At 46.7% G+C, this 15,791-nt stretch overlaps 1 protein-coding gene across 3 annotated transcripts in view; it reads right to left on the reverse strand.

Moving 5' to 3' along the window:
- Nucleotides 1-15,791, reverse strand: part of EFCAB2 (EF-hand calcium binding domain 2) — a 161,391-nt gene that overhangs the window by 4,104 nt on the left and 141,496 nt on the right. Inside the window, exon 7 of one of the 3 annotated variants that reach the window (XM_054447063.2) lies at nucleotides 4,294-4,812. The exons of 1 other annotated variant lie outside the window; for it this stretch is intronic. In XM_054447063.2, the coding sequence (XP_054303038.1) occupies nucleotides 4,772-4,812 (41 nt within the window). In that variant the 3' untranslated portion in view covers nucleotides 4,294-4,771. Of the gene's footprint in view, nucleotides 1-4,293; nucleotides 4,824-15,791 lie in introns of those variants that run through there. One more of the 3 variants, XM_054447044.2, reaches the window with a different exon arrangement.

Raw genomic sequence — 15,791 nt, forward strand, 5'->3', positions numbered from 1 at the left:
TACTTCCTTCCCGGTCCCTTCTCCACTGGAGCCTGTTATTCCTCTGCTGCTGGGGCCTCTGAATTTTCTCTCACTGCGCCAGGAAAGAGCTTAGTGAATAAAGAACGAGGTGTCCTAGCAGTGCAGGGAAGATGTCCAGGACGGTGAGTGTGAACGACAGGTCCTGGAGAACGTGCACGCCAGCCCTGCAGCCTGGTGGGCTCTGCAATCAGCCCCCCAAAACCATTCACCAATCACCTTAGACAACTGCATGTGCAAAAGCCCTCTTTTTGTGTCCTTTGAAGCTTTTTTTAAAATCAGGCTGGGTGCGTGGCTCATGCCTGTAATCCCAGCACTTTGGGAGGCCGAGGCGGGAGAATCACTTGAGCCCAGGAGGTCGAGACTGCAATGAGCTATGATCATGCCACTGCACTCCAGCCTGGGTGACAGAGTGAGGGCCCATCTCTACAAAAATTTAAAAATTAAAAAAAAGAATTCTTTATCAAAGAAATACATGTGCAAATAATACCAAAAGGCTTATTTTTAAAAATCCCCTGTCCTGGCTGCCCCTCCCCTCCACACCTGTCCTCCTCCCCTCTGAGGTGACCGTTTTGAGGTTTTTGAGGTATTCGCCTCTGCTTTTCTAAATGCGCTTGCTCTGCTGTTTCTTGATTTATCCATTTGAGACATCAGCTCTTTACTGTGTGCTGTGGTGCACGACAATTTAGCTCTTACCACACTCACTGCTCGCTCCTCCTCCCAATGAGACATTAATAAAAATAGGAACAGGCTCTTATTTTTGGGGCTCTCACTAGGTATCAGGCACTGTCATATTCTGACAGGGTGGCCCCCTTCCCTCCCTGATGCACTCTCCACACAGCTCCCAGGACTCCCCACTTCCTCCCTCTGGTTCCTTCCACCGAGTCACCTTCACGGTCCGTCCCTTCTCTGTGCCCTCCGAGGGATGGGCACCCAGGGCTCGGTCCTCCGGCCCCTCTTCTCCATCTGCGTGCCCCGCCGCTCCTTGGTGGCCTCACCAGACTCATGGTTCCGAAAATCTTCCCTGTGCTGATGCCTCCCTAGAGCCCCATCTCCAGCCCTGTCCCCAGGCCCCTCAACACTGGCCCGAATTTGAGGCTGTGCCTGCAGAAGACAGAAGCAGCATCGTGTCATGCAGTCAGGATGGGGCTGGCAGATGGAAGTCCTCGTCTAGAACTGGCCCTGCCACCTCCCAGGAGTGTGGCCTCTGGTGACGGACTTCACTTCTCCACCATAAATGTAATGCTTTCTCTGTACAAATGCTCTTTCCTACCCTGTGGATTGACTACAAGAATCAAGTCATGGCGAGGGTTTTGTAAATGGAAAAGCCTTACGTTAGTGGAACTGGTTGTTATTGTTTCTCTTTTTTATTTTTTATTTTATTTTCAAGATGTGGTCTTGCTCTATAGCCCAAAGCTGGAGTGCAGTGGTGCGATCATAGCTCATTGCAGCTTCAAACTCCTGGGCTCAAGCGATCCTCCCACCTCATCCTCCCAAGTACAGGCTACAGGCGTGTCACTACCCTGGCTAATTTTTTTTTGTTTTTGACTTTTTGGTAGAGACAAGGTCTTGCTTTGTTACCCAGGCTGGTCTCAAACTCCTGGCCCCAATGATCTTTTCACCTCAGCCTCCCAAAGTGCTGGGATTACAGGCATGAGCCACCGTGCCCAGCCTGTTATTATTTCTGCTTGTACTCCTCCACACTTCCTTTTCTCTCTCTTAATCTTTCCCATTCTGTCCTTTGTGATCAGCATTTATTTCACAGCCATTTATTGAGCAGCTAGTATGCGGCAGGCACCGTGGGAGCCACACACAGGGTTCTTGCTTGCACGGGGCTCACAGCCTCACTTTCCAAAGGCTGGGTGCGCCTCGGTCTTTGTTTTCCTCTCCATTTTCTTTTTCTTTTCTTTTCTTTTTCTTTTTTTTTTTGAGACAGAGGTATGGTCTTGTTGCCCAGGCTGGAGTGCAGTGGTGTGATCTCGGCTCACTGCAACTTCTGCCTCCTGGGTTCAAGCGATTCTCCTGCCTCAGCCTTCCGAGTAGCTGGGATTACAGGCGCCTGCCACCATGCCCAGCTAAATATTGTATTTTTAGTACAGATGGGGTTTCAACATGTTGGTCAGGCTGGTCTCGAACTCCTGACCTCAGGTGATCTGCCTGCCTCGCCCTCCCAAAGTGCTGGGCTTACAGGCGTGAGCCACCGTGCCTAGCCTTCCTTCCATTTTCTTTCCCTGTCACTCTCATCCTACCTTAACCCTCACTGATTCTGTTCTTTAATAGGTCTAATTTCATAAACGAAACAGATGCTTTACTCATTATATTATTGTTGAAATCCATGTTCCTTTTTAAAAACATGGGTGAATACTGCTTCTTTAAAAAAACAAAAAACTTCCCTAGAGTAAGTTTCTTTTTACCGAAGGGTCTCATATTTGTCTTTTTTTTTTTCTAGAATCATTGACCCTTTCCAGAAATAAGCTCCTTGACAAGTCTGTTTTCACAAATGCAGGCAGATATAAATATGCAGTCAGATTGGTGCAATTTACAAAGTTGTACAATCCTCAAAGTAGTTGATCCTCACTTTCATCTCTTCCTAAACAAAATTGCAATCCAGAAAATAAAAATATCCCTTAGAAAACCTCCATACCTGTCTGAAGAGCTTGTGGTGATAATGATCTCCATGGAGCTGGATGAGCCTCTGAGTCTGACAAGTGTCTTCTAATCTGAAGTTTTGCACCCCTGGTATTTGTGACTATGACTGTACTGTTCTTTTCACAGTATTAAGTGTGTCCTAGAGCCAGAGTCTGGTTGGCTGAGGGCCTGTTTCTCAAATCTGCGTGGTCACGTCAGAGGCATTTGAATCAGAGCGACTAGGGGCTGGGTAAAATGAGGCTGAGATCTGCTGGGCTGCGTCCCCAGCCTGTTAGCATTCTAAGTCACACGGTGAGACAGGAAGTCAGCACAAGACACAGGTCATAAAGACCTTACACGTTGCAGTAAAGAAGCGGCCAAAACCCACCAAACCCAAAATGATGATGAGAGTGGCCTCTGGTCGTCCTCACTGCTCATTATATGCTAATTATAATGCATCAGCATGCTAAGAGACACTCCCACCAGCGCCATGACAGTTTACAAATGCCATGGCAATGTCAGGAAGTTACCCTATGTGGTCTAAAAGGGGGAGGGAACCCTCAGTTCCAGGAATTGCCCACCCCTTGCCCTCATGAATAATCCAGCCCTTGTTTAGCATATAATCAAGAAATAATCATAAAAATGGGCAACCGGCCGGGCGCGGTGGCTTACGCCTGTCATCCCAGCACTTTGGGAGGCTGAGGCGGGCGGATCACAAGGTCAGGAGATCAAGACCATCCTGGCTAACACGGTGAAATCCCGTCTCTACTAAAAAAACAAAAAATTAGCCAGGCGTGGTGGCGGCGCCTGTAGTCCCAGCTGCTCGGGGGGCTGAGGCAGGAGAATGGCCTGAATCTGGGAAGCGGAGCTTGCAGTGAGCCGAGATCGCGCCACTGCACTCCAGCCGGGGCCACAGAGCAAGACTCCGTCTCAAAAAAAAAAAAAAAAAGGGCAACCAGCAGCCCTTGGAGCTGCTCTGCCTATGGAGTAGCCATTCTTTACTCCTTTGTTTTCTTAACAAACTTGCTTTGACTTCACTCTATGGACTCCCCTGGAATTCTTTCTTGGGCGAGATCCAAGAACCCTCTCTCGGCGTCTGGATCGAGACTTCTTTCTGGTAACAGTCCTACTATCTGTGGAAGCCCCAGGGTCCTGCTGAACTTGTGAGGACAATCTGGCTTCCTGGGAAAACCCTCAGCCCCAGCCACTAACAGGGCAGGACATATCGGGAGGAACGAGCCTTGATATCATTCCACATGTTGAAAAAAACAACTGCTATTCCAACTACAGTTGCTTCTGCCTTCTAAGGTAGATGTCATGATTCATGTGATGTGAAGATCAAATCCTTGCCTTCCCTTTGGCTTAAAAAGATTGGTGAGGTAAAACTGAGAGAATTTGATTGAGTTGAAGCACATGATAACCACCAAGTTTGTGCAGGTGCTTGCAGCCCTAAGGGGAGAGGTGCAGAATGGGTGGTCCCTGGCTAAGCAGAGGCTTTGGAAATGCTGCAGTAGGAGGTGGGAGAGTGGAATTGCTCTAGGAGGTGAGGCAAGGAGCTGACCTTGAGCCAGAGAGGGAGAGTCAAAACCTGGGGGAAGCCTCGGCTACAAAGAAAGGACGGAGCCACGGAGAAATTTCCCACAGCAGTTACGGTGAAAAACACTTATTTAAATGGGCGAATATCACGGATGCTCATAGCAACATTTTCATAATAGCCAAAAAGTGAAAACAGCACAAATGCTCATCAGCTGATGAAGGGATAAGCAAACATGGCATCTCCAAACAATGGAACGAAGTGGTGTGATCCTGAGTGGGGTCTGTGAAGCACAGCAGGCTTGGCCAGCCACGGTAACCACGACGGGTCCATTGCTGGATGGGACCAGCAAGTGGATACGCCGAGGCATAGGGTTGTAGCAGAGAAAGAGGTTTCATCGCAGGGACACCGAAGGAGGAAATGGGAGGAAATGTCAAATCCATCTCCCTGAGGAGTTTGGGGCTGGGGTTTGTACGGGTTTGGGAGTGGAGACTGGAGTGTGGACGTGGTTGACTCGTCAAAGTGTGCAGGGCGGAGTCACGGGAGATGAAGCTGTATTTTCACGCTGACCACATTCCTCTGTGGGGGTCTTCAAACTGGTTGGCGTCGGCTGTTTTGCTGGAATTCAGGATCTGAAAAACATCTTAAGCAATTCTTAAACAAAAACCTTATGATTCTAATGTCAGAGATCCCATCTATTTTAAACAAAAGCCTTATGATTCTCAGGTCAGAAATCGTATCTATAGGAACAACGGGCGTGCAAATGTCATCTAGTGCTACGTCACTGTTGGTTACAAGGAAGTGGGTCAAAGTGCAGGCTGACTGATGCTTAATTACAACTATATTTCTGTCCAGAATTCTTCTTAATCCTGTGAGGATGGCTGTCCATATCGTGCTCAGTCATGGTGCCAAAATGCCTGTCCTGGGGCTGGACACCTAGAATTCCCCTCCAGGCCAAGTGACGGAGTCTGTGAAGCTTGAGAACGTTGCCACTGTCAGCAAGCTGCGGTGCTCATACCATGAGAAGAGTCTGGTAGAGGAGCCTGCCAGAAGACCCTCAGGGCACCACCTGGAGCTCTACCTTATTCACTGGCCAACAGGCTATTTTTCCTGTTGGATGGGACAGACAACGTGGTACCTAGTGACACCAACTTCATGGACACGTGGGTGGCCACACGGAGGAGCTGGTGGATGAAGGGCTATGAAAGCTTTTGGTATCTCCAACTGCAGCCATCTCCAGGAGATGGCAAAGAAACCTGGCTTAAGACCAGGTGTGGTGTCTCAGCCTGTAATCCCAGCACTTTGGGAGGCCAATGCGGGAGGATCACTTGAGCCCAGGAACTCGAGGCTGCAGTGAGTTATGATCATGCTGCTACACTCCAGGCCTGAGTGATAGAGTGAGACCCTGTCTCTCTCTCTCTCTCTCTCTCTCTCTCTCTCTCTCTCTATATATATATATATATATATATAGCAGACAGAAAAAAAGAAACCTGGCTTAAAAACAGTGGTTAACCAGAGTGAGTGCCACCTGCACCCACCTCAGGAGAAGTTAATTCAGGGCTGCCAATCCAAAGGCAAGGTGGTGACTGCCTATAGTCCCCTCAGCTCTCGTGACAGGCCTGGGGGATCCCAGCACCAAAGCAATCACAGCCAAGCGCAGTAAAAAAAATAAACAAATAAAAACGCAGCCCAGGTTGTGACCTGGTTTCCCATGCATAGGAATTTGGTGGTAATTCCTATCATCATTTCGGGGGTGACACTGGAACGCATTGCTGAAAACTTGGAGGTCTTTGACTTTCAACTGAGCAGCCTGATGTGACCACTGAAGTCAGCTACAATGGGAACAGGAGGGTTTGTGTCTTGGTGAGCTGTGCCTACTGCAAGGATTACCCCTTCAACACTGAGCTTGAACGCTACAGGTACCTGCTCTTCCCCAAGTGCCTTGCACCTCTTTTTCCTGCCTCAGTTTTTCTAGCAAGTGTAGTATGGCCTGTGTCCCTTAACAGTGGGTCAGCAACCTGCAGACTGACCAGCAACGGTGTGGTCAGGTTGATGCTGTGTCCAAAGAGCAGTTTGTGTAGACGAGACGTCTCTTCCAGTTTTCTTTGCCCTTTTTCTTGTCCAGCTGGGAGAAGTACACCCTGAATACCCTTTTCCAGCCAAAATGAAGCAAAATCTACGGTCCAAATAGTGCCACTTGGAGTTGCGTTTTGACTGCTGGAACTGTAATCCCTGTAGCCAGTCTCCTTGCCTCAAATAAAAAGTGCTTTTGTGAGCTTAACAAAAAGGAATGAACTAAGGATATATATTACAACATGGATGAACCTTGAAAGCCTTACGCTAAATGAAAGAAGCCAGACACAAAAGGCCACATATTGTGTTTATGTGAAATGCCCTGAGGAGGCAAATCCACAGACACACAGGAAGACTGGCGGTTGCCCGAGGATGAGGGTGGGGGAAGGGGAACTGCTATTGGACATGGGGATTCTTTTTAAGATGATGGAAATGCTTTGTAAGTAGATAGGAGTGATAGTTGCACAGCACTCTGAAGATACTAGAATCCATTGAATTGCACACTTGAATGGGGTGAATGTTGGCTGGGCACAGTGGCTCACATCTGTAATCCTAACATTTTGGGAGGCTGAGGTGGCAGGATCACTTGAACCCAGGAGTTTGAGACCAGCCTAAGCAACATAGCCAGACCCTGTCTCTACAAAAATTAAAAAAAAATTAACTGGGCGTGGTGGCATGCACCTGTGGTCCCAGCTACTCAGGAGGCTGAGGTGCGAGGACCCCTTGAGTCCAGGAGGTCGATGCTATAGTGAGCCGTGATCATGCCACCTGCACTCCAGCCGGGGTGACAGTGAAACCCTGTCTCCAGAAAAAAAGTGGGGAGGGGATGGTGAATGTTGAGGTATGTGAATGACTATTATATAAGCTGTTTTTTGTAAATGGGCTAATATTAAAATTTAAACCGTGTGCTGTAACGTGCTACTAAGTCACTCCGCCTCGTTTCTTCACCCTTCGTTCAAAGTGTACCACATACAACGCCATACTTCTGGGTACTTCTAAGCAAATATTTGGATGAATACGGAGAGAAGAGAACAGCTAGACAAAGCAAGATACAGAGAGGATATCAAGAGTTAAGGAAGCAGCCGGGCGCGGTGGCTTATGCCTGTAATCCCAGCACTTTGGGAGGCTGAGGCGGGAGGATCCACTTGAGGTCAGGAGTTCGAGACCAGCTGGCCAACATGATGAAACCCCGTCTCTACTAAAAATACAGAAATTAGCCAGGTGTGGTGCTGTGTGCCTGTCATCCCAGCTGCTCAGGAGGCTGAGGCAAGAGAATCGCTTGAACCCGGGAGGTAGAGGTTGCAATGAGCCGAGATCACGCCACTGCACTTCAGCCTGGGCGACAGAGCGAAACTCCTTCTAAAAATAAAATAAAATAAAATAAGAAAAAAAGAAAAGAAAAATAATTAAGGCAGCAAAAAAGTAGATGAAGAAGTAGCTAAGAGAAGGCTAAGACCTGTGAGGCTCCTGGGGGAATTTTCAGTAGAGGAGCCAGAGGGAGGGGTTGATGCTTTGTCTCCCGTTAGAGGCATGGGGACTGCGGGAGATATTTGCTGATGCTGGACAGCCCTCGTTTTGGTTCAGATCCGTACCTCTCCCCTACCCAGCACATATACTTTAGGGAAGGCCAGCCCGGCCTTTGGCAGTAGAGGTGCAGCACTGTCTCAGGCCTAAGCTAGGCAGTGATGGTTCCAACAGGGACTTGGCTGATCAAGTCAGAATAAAGTTCAAGACTGTTGTCTCATGGCTAGGGATAGAAGTATTGTTTCCTGGTGATCTATCTCTGCAAGGGAAAGACCATGCGCTGCCTCTGCCATCTTGAGGATATGAGGAAAGGGGCTGCCTGAAAATGAAGCCAACCCAAAGAAACAGATCCAAGAATTGGATTCTGATGATGGCATCTGAGTCCTGGATCAAGCTGCATCTGAAGCTATGTCTGCTTTTGGACTCTTCCATTACATATAAGCCAGTTAATTCCTTTCATGGGTTGAGCTTTCTGTTACTTGGAACAGCAATGATCACATCTATGGTCAGATGACAATTTTGTAAAATACAAAGACTGTGCAAATACACCTCAGTATTTCCTTATTATATCACTTATTTCTTTGTTACAGGCTTATAAAAAGGGTCACAAAACTTCCTGAAAATTCTGCCTACATAACATTTGTATGAGTTTCATAATTAATAAAAATATACACAGGTTTCAAAACTAAAGAAACTAAAGAAAAATGTAGTTGACCAAATTAATTTTGAACTGTATTTGCCCTAAATATTTTAAAAATAGAAGTCTATGCTTGACAAACCCAGATGAACCTGGCTTAACACCATTCCTGTCAACACCTCCACTGTCCGGTTTTTGTGAAAGGCCAGGTGTCATATTGTTTGAGGCTTCAGTGGCCTGCACGGCAAAGCGGGCCAAACCTAACATTGCTCTTAACTGGTAATCTGCCCAAATTGCATTATTCCACGTTATTCATGTATCACCCCCGAGGTGCCTTCCCATTGAAGAAATTAGCTCAGAAGCTCTTCATTTAAGGCGCGAAGTGACAGGTGTCTCTGTATCTAAAATGGAAATTATAGCAATTGCTGAAAATGTTGCAATCACTGCTTGGGTATACAAGAGACACACCCAAAATAAAATGTTTGAAAAATGCTGAAAATAAAAGGATAAGCAAAAATCTACCAGGCAAAAGAAAATGAGGAAAAGGCTGGAGTCTAGTTCTATATGAACCAGAACAGCCACTGCAATTTAAACTCGAATTTCTGTTCTGAACAGCATTTTTGTCAGGAAAAAAAAATACAAATAATAAATAAATCAGAGTTTCTGAAAGATGGAAAACTGCTTCCATATTCTTGAGAAGGGAACTAGTTAAATAAAATACGGCACATTCACGCAATAGAATACTACGCAGACATAGAAATCGATGAGGTGGGTATTTATACAATTAGGAACTGAGCGTATGGGACCTGTTGCTTAGTGAGAAAAGTGTGATGTGTAGAGATACGTGAAGGGCGCATAAGGATGCCATGTGCCTGTTCACACAAGGATTCCCTGGAATCGGTGCACTCAGGGGAGAGGGATCTGAGTGGTTGTGGGACACATTTATAAAGAAAAATTAGTTTTTACTCTATGAGCCTTCATACCTTTTGAGTTTTGTACCACATACATTTTATTCATTCAAAAAATAAATTCGTTTCTTTTTTTACATCTTTCAGATTATGGTCATCCATCTTATTTTAACTAAATGGCCAACAGCCTCTATTTGATGCCTCAGCATATCCACTGGGTTCAGTTCCTTGCTCTTTTATTATTTATTTATTTATTTATTTATTTATTTATTTTCTTGAGATGGAGTCTCACTCTGTTGCCCAGGCTGGAGTGCAGTGGCGCGATCTCAGCTCACTGCAAGCTCTGCCTCCCGGGTTCACGCCATTCTCCTGCCTCAGCCTCCCGAGTAGCTGGGACTACAGGCACCTGCCACCATGCCTGGCTAATTCGTTGTATTTTTAGTAGAGACGGGGTTTCACCATGTTAGCCAGGATGGTCTTAGTCTCCTGACCTTGTGATCCGCCTTCCTCGGCCTCCCAAAGTGCTGGGATTACAGGCGTGAGCCACCGTGCCTGGCCTCCTTTTTTTTTCAGACGGGGTCTTGCTCTGTTGCCCAGGCTGGAGCACAGTGGCGTGATCATGGTTCACTTCAGCCTCCTGCCTTAGCCTCCCACGTAGCTGGGACTACAGACATGCATCACCATGCCCAGTTACTTTTAAACTTTTTTTGTAGAGACAGGGCCTCGCTTTGTTGCCCAGACTGGTCTCGAACTCCTGGCCTCCTGCCTCGGCCTCCCAAAATGCTGGGATTACAGGCATGAGCCACTGTGCCAGGCTCAGTTCTTTACCCTTAATGGTTACTTTTATTATGAAAAAAAAAAAAAACTCTCCAATTTCTTGTATATTGCTCTTTGATGAAAGAATTTGGGGTTAACCAACCCTTAATGTTGCATTTCACTTCATATTCGCACTTCATTATTATGACGATCACTGGAATTGAGAAATTATTTTACTGAAAATCATGAATATGCCGTGGTCAAGAGTTCACCCTCTTTTTTTCTGTTTAATTAGAAGGACTTGCTGGAATAAACTGTAAACCTATCATGATTTCCACTCTTGTTATTAATGGTTCCAGCAAACTGGAATTTTCCCACCCTCGCATAACAGCCAGAGCACGAGTTGGGCTCTACCAGCATCTCATACCACCAGCAACCAGACAATGCCCAATTCCCTACAGCCTTGGCCCTGTCCCATCATCAAGAATGAGTCAATCCCTCCCCTCTCCCTAGCTGAGGAGCTCATCAGCTGTCCCATGCAAGTAAAGTTCTCTCTTTATATAATATCTTCTGGAAATCAAAGCATTTCATCAACTGTTATTATCATTATTATTGTTTTTTTCTTTTATTTTTTTTTTGAGATGGCGTTTTGCTCTTGTTGCCCAGGTTGGAGTACAGTGGTGCGATCCTGGCTCACCACAACCTCCGCCTCCTGCGGTTCAAGCAATTCTCCCGCCTCAGTCTCCTGAGTAGCTGGGATTACAGGCGTGCACCACCACACCCGGCTAATTTTGTATTTTTAGTAGAGACGGGGTTTCTCCATGTTGGTCAGGCTGATCTCGAACTCCCGACCTTAGGCAATCTGCCTGCCTCAGCCTTCCAAAGTGCTGGGATTACAGGCGTGAGCCACTGCGCCCGGCTTACTACCATTGTTTTAAAGCATGTAGCATCTTCCCGATAAAGGTTTCTCACTCATTTCTAAAATACTCTACAAGGTGATACATGGTGTTCTCCCTGTTCTCCGAAGGAAGCTGCAGGGGCAAACTTCGAGGGCATTCAGGAAGCCACAACCTCACCTGGCTCCCTCCCCAGACAAGCCCAGCGCACCTGTCCCTATGTTGTTCTCGGCTACTCTTCTGTCCTTCAAGATTTACTGATGGTGTAATGGAAGAGACTAGGCTGCGGTTTCAATCTCAAAATGCACCCTAGGGCCAGGGTTTGCTCTAATTCTCCCTCATCTTTTTCTCATGGCAGATCTTAAATATTTTTGACCCTAGGGTCTTTCAGTTCTCGGTGTAAGTGTGCAGGAGGTCAGACAGAGCAGGCCCATCACGTAGTTTTGTAATTATTCAAACTTGAGTAATGTAATTCTCAGGTAGCGTAACAGAGGTTTTTGCTTAAGTAAACATCCCACAGCCTGGCAGTCATCATTTCCCATTTTAAGCATATTTATTTATTTATTGGAGACAGAGTCTCATTCTGTCACCCAGGCTGGAGTGCAGTGGCACAATCTTGGCTCACTGCAACCTCCACCACCGGGTTCAAGCAAGTCTCATGCCTCAGCCTCCCAAGCAGCTGGGACTACAGGTGCACACCACCACACTCAGCTAATTTGTGTATTTTTAGTAGAGACGAGGTTTTGCCATGTTGGCCAGGCTGGTCTTGAACTCCTGGCCTCAAGCAATCCACTTGCCTTGGCCTCCCAAAGTGCTGGGATTATAGACATGAGCCACCGTGCCTGCCCTGAAGCATATTTAAAACTAAGTGGATGTGTGAGGTCAGGAGTTAGAGACCAGCCTGACCAACATGGTGAAACTTCATCTCTACTAAAAATACAGAATTAGCTGGGCATGGTGGTGCACGCCTGTAATCCCAGCTCCTTGGGAGGCTGAGGCAAGAGAATCGCTTGAACCTGGGAGGCGGAAGTTGCACTGAGTCAAGACTGTGCCATTGCAGTCCAGCCTGGGCAACAAGAGGAAACTTCATCTCAAAAATAAATAAATAAATAAAATAAAAATAAAAATAAGTGGATGTGCTTTAATTTCTCTGTTATCATTAACAAAAGAAGGAAACCAGGCCAGGCACGGTAGCTCATGCCTGTAATCCTAGCACTTTGGGAGGCTGAGGCAGGTGGATCACTTGAGGTCAAAAGTTCGAGACCAGCCTGGCAAACATGGTGAAACCCTGTCTCTACTAAAATACAAAGAAATTAGCCAGGTGTGGTGGTGAGTGCCTGTCTTCCCAGCTACTCAGGAGGATGAGGCAGGAGAATCACTGGAACCCGGGAAGCAGAGGTTGCAGTGAGCAGAGATTGTACCACTGCCCTCCAGCCTAGGCAACAGAGCAAGACTCTGTCTCACAAAAAAGAGAAGGAAACCAGACTTAATAACAACAATCTGAATGCAAATTGCTTAACCTTGGATATCTTTGGGAGCTTCACCAATATTGGTGAAAAGAATGAAGAAAAACAATTTTCTTTGCAGGGCTTATAGGCTTTTACATTGATATTTCTGAATGTCAGATAAAATCGTTGCTGGCTTTATAAGTATTAGCCACAGAAGGGAGACAAAAACAAAATATTTTGTACTACACGGCACACAAGAAAGAGCTAAAGAGACAGGATTTTATTATACAGCTCTTCCGTGTGTTTAGTTGATAAAATATTTCTACAAGACCAGCTTTTATGCTACTTTGACAACATCAATCTTTGTGTCTATAGTTTAAGACAAAAAATAGGTTTTAGCCAGACACTCAAGGTGGCTGGAAGCCTTTCAAAAAACAAATAACAATTTTATCTATATGGTATAAAATACAAACAAGAAATCTAGGCACTTTCCTCTAGCCCTGGAGAGTTTCTTGTTCTGACGCCACATCTGTTTGACAAGGTGGACCTAGCTAGCTCTTGAGGCTTTGTGCTCTTGCAGATGCCAGCTCCACCCAAAACTTCCTATTTGTCCTTTAAGACACAGCTCAGATGTCACCTCCTAATTTCTAGAGTCCTCAAGCCAGAGCTTTTGTTGTTTTGTTTTGTTTTGTTTTGTTTTTAAGAGGCAAGGTCTCACTCCATTGCCCAGGCTGGAGTGCAGTGCCTCAGTCAAGGCTCACTGCAGCCTCTAACTCTCGGGCTCAAGCGATCCTCCCAAGCAGCCTTCACTTCAGCCTCCCAAGTAGTTGGGATATAGGTGTGAGTAACCATACCTGGCTAATTTTCTTTCTTTTTTTTTCCTGATACAGATAGGATCTTTAGGCCAGGCACAGTGGCTCATATCTATCATCCTAGCACTTTGAGAGACTGAGGCAGGCGGATCACTTGAGGCCAGGAGTTCGAGACCAGCCTGGCCAACGTGGTGAAGCCCCGTCTCTACTAAAAATACAAAAACACTAGCCAGGCATGGCGATGGTACCTGTAATCCCAGCTACTCAGGAGGCTGAGGCAAGAGAATAGCTTGAACCCGGGAGGCAGAGGCTGCAGTGACCTGAGATCACGCCACTGCACTCCAGCCTAGGCGACAGAGTGAGACCCTGTCCCCCAAAAAAAAAAAAAAAAAAGAGCTAGGGTCTCACTCTGTTGCCCAAGCTGGTCTCAAACTCCTGGCCTCAAAGAACCCTCCTGCCTCAGCCTCCCAAAGCACTGGAATTACAAGTGTGAGCCATGGCACCAGGCCCAGGGTCATCGTTTTGTTTTCTGTGCTCTTTGCCCATCAGCAGTGCTTTGTCCATCACTCTGCCCTGGTGTTGGCCACTGCTGTGTGATTTGCCTGTTTACATGCCTACCTCCCTCACTAGACAGCCAGCCCTATGAGGGTAGGCACTATGCACGATGGCTCTTGGAGCCCTACTACATAGTTTGGTGTGCCATGCTCAAGGAAGGCACTTACTGATGAATAAATACATGAATGACACTGATTGAAAGAATGAATAAGTCCTACATGTCAGAGTTGGCAAAATGAGCTGAGTTGAGAAACTATTAATCCACTGTCACCAGGTTCCCTGAACTTCACTTCTCAACTGAAAAGTGCACCTTCCCAGAAGGGACAGCCACTCCTGAGGATCCAGGAAGAAACACTCTTCCCTCCCCATTGCTAAAGAGTGGGCAATAATTTTTTTTTTAAATAAGTAACTTAAAGCCAGGCAGGGTGGCTCACACCTGTAATCCCAGCACTTTGGGAGGCCGAGGCAGGCAGATTGCTTGAACTCAGGAGTTTGAGACCAGTCTGGGCAACATGGTGAAACCCCATCTCTACAAAAAATACAAAAATTAGCCAGGCGTAGTGGCGTGCCTATAGTCTTAGCTACTCGGGAGGCTGAGGCAGGAGAACTGCTTGAACTGGGGAGGTCGAGGCTGCATGAGCCAAGATCGTGCCACTCCATTCCAGCCTGGATGACAGAGCGAGACCCTGTCTCAAAATAAATAAATGAATAAATAATAAAATAAATAATTTAAATCTCGGCTGGGCATGGTGGCTCACGCCTGTAATCCCAGCACTTTGGGAGACTGAGGCGGGTGGATCACAAGGTCACGAGATTGAGACCATCCTGACCAACACGGCAGAACCCCATCTCTACTAAAAATACAAAAATTAGCTGGGCATGGTGGCATGTGCCTGTAGTCCCAGCTACTCGGGAGGCTGAGGCAAGAGAATCGCTTAAACCCAGGAGGCAGAGGTTGCATTGAGCCAAGATCACTGCCCTCCAGCTTGGGCAACAGAGCGAGACTGTCTCAAAAAAAAAAAAAAAATTATAATAATAATTTAAATCCCTTGATTAATAGCATCTCCCTTTACTACACTTTTACGAAATAAAAAATCTGCCCTATATCACCAAACGAACAGGCAGGCTGTTCACGCATCGGTGAATTTCCTCTTGAACGAGTCCTCAGCCCGACGTGAAGACTGGCAGGAACCGGCTGCTGGCCAACTGCTTGGCTTTGCATGGTGGTGTCCCCACGGATGTCGTACATGAAGGAATCTAGGGACAACTTAGGAAGACAATTTTTTTTTTTTTTTTAGATGGAGTCTCACTCTGTCGCCCAGGCTGGAGTGCAGTGGCGTGACCTCAGCTCACTGCAACCTCTGCCTCCAGGGTTCAAGCAACTCTCCTGCCTCAGCCTCCCAAGAAGCTGGGATTACAGGCACCTGCCACCACACCTGGCTAATTTTTTTGTATTTTTAGTAGATACAGGGTTTCACCATATTGGCCAGGCTGCTCTCGAACTCCTGACCTTGTGATCCGCCTGCCTCGGCCTCCCAAAGTGCTGGGATTACAGGTGAGAGCCACCACGCCCGGCCCAGGAAGACAATTTTTTAAAAAAAGAATCCCAACCAGTGAGGCCTAAGCTACCAGTAAGGGACTTGGTAGCAGACCCCACGCAATGGCGTGATAGAAATAACATCCTCCTTTTGGATGCTTTTAAAATGAATTGCTTCCTTTTCCTTTTCACGTCTGTGAAAAATAAAATGTAACAGAACAAAATCAACTCTCTTTTATTTCCAGACTGGACATCACAGTGTACCAATGGCTGTCCCAACAATGACAAACACCAGCCTTGGACCGTGGAGTCAGGCAGGTCTGAGTTGGGAGCCCCACATCATCACGTGCTAGTACCACGCCCTTAATCTCTGTGTGTGTCGGCTTTTCTAACTAAACTGGGGACAAGAGCCATCATTGTAAGGTTCTTGCTCTTGTGGGGATTAAATGAGATAATGTGAGTAAA

The sequence above is a fragment of the Pongo pygmaeus genome, chromosome 1 (assembly GCF_028885625.2).
Source record: "Pongo pygmaeus isolate AG05252 chromosome 1, NHGRI_mPonPyg2-v2.0_pri, whole genome shotgun sequence".
NCBI lineage: Eukaryota > Metazoa > Chordata > Mammalia > Primates > Hominidae > Pongo > Pongo pygmaeus.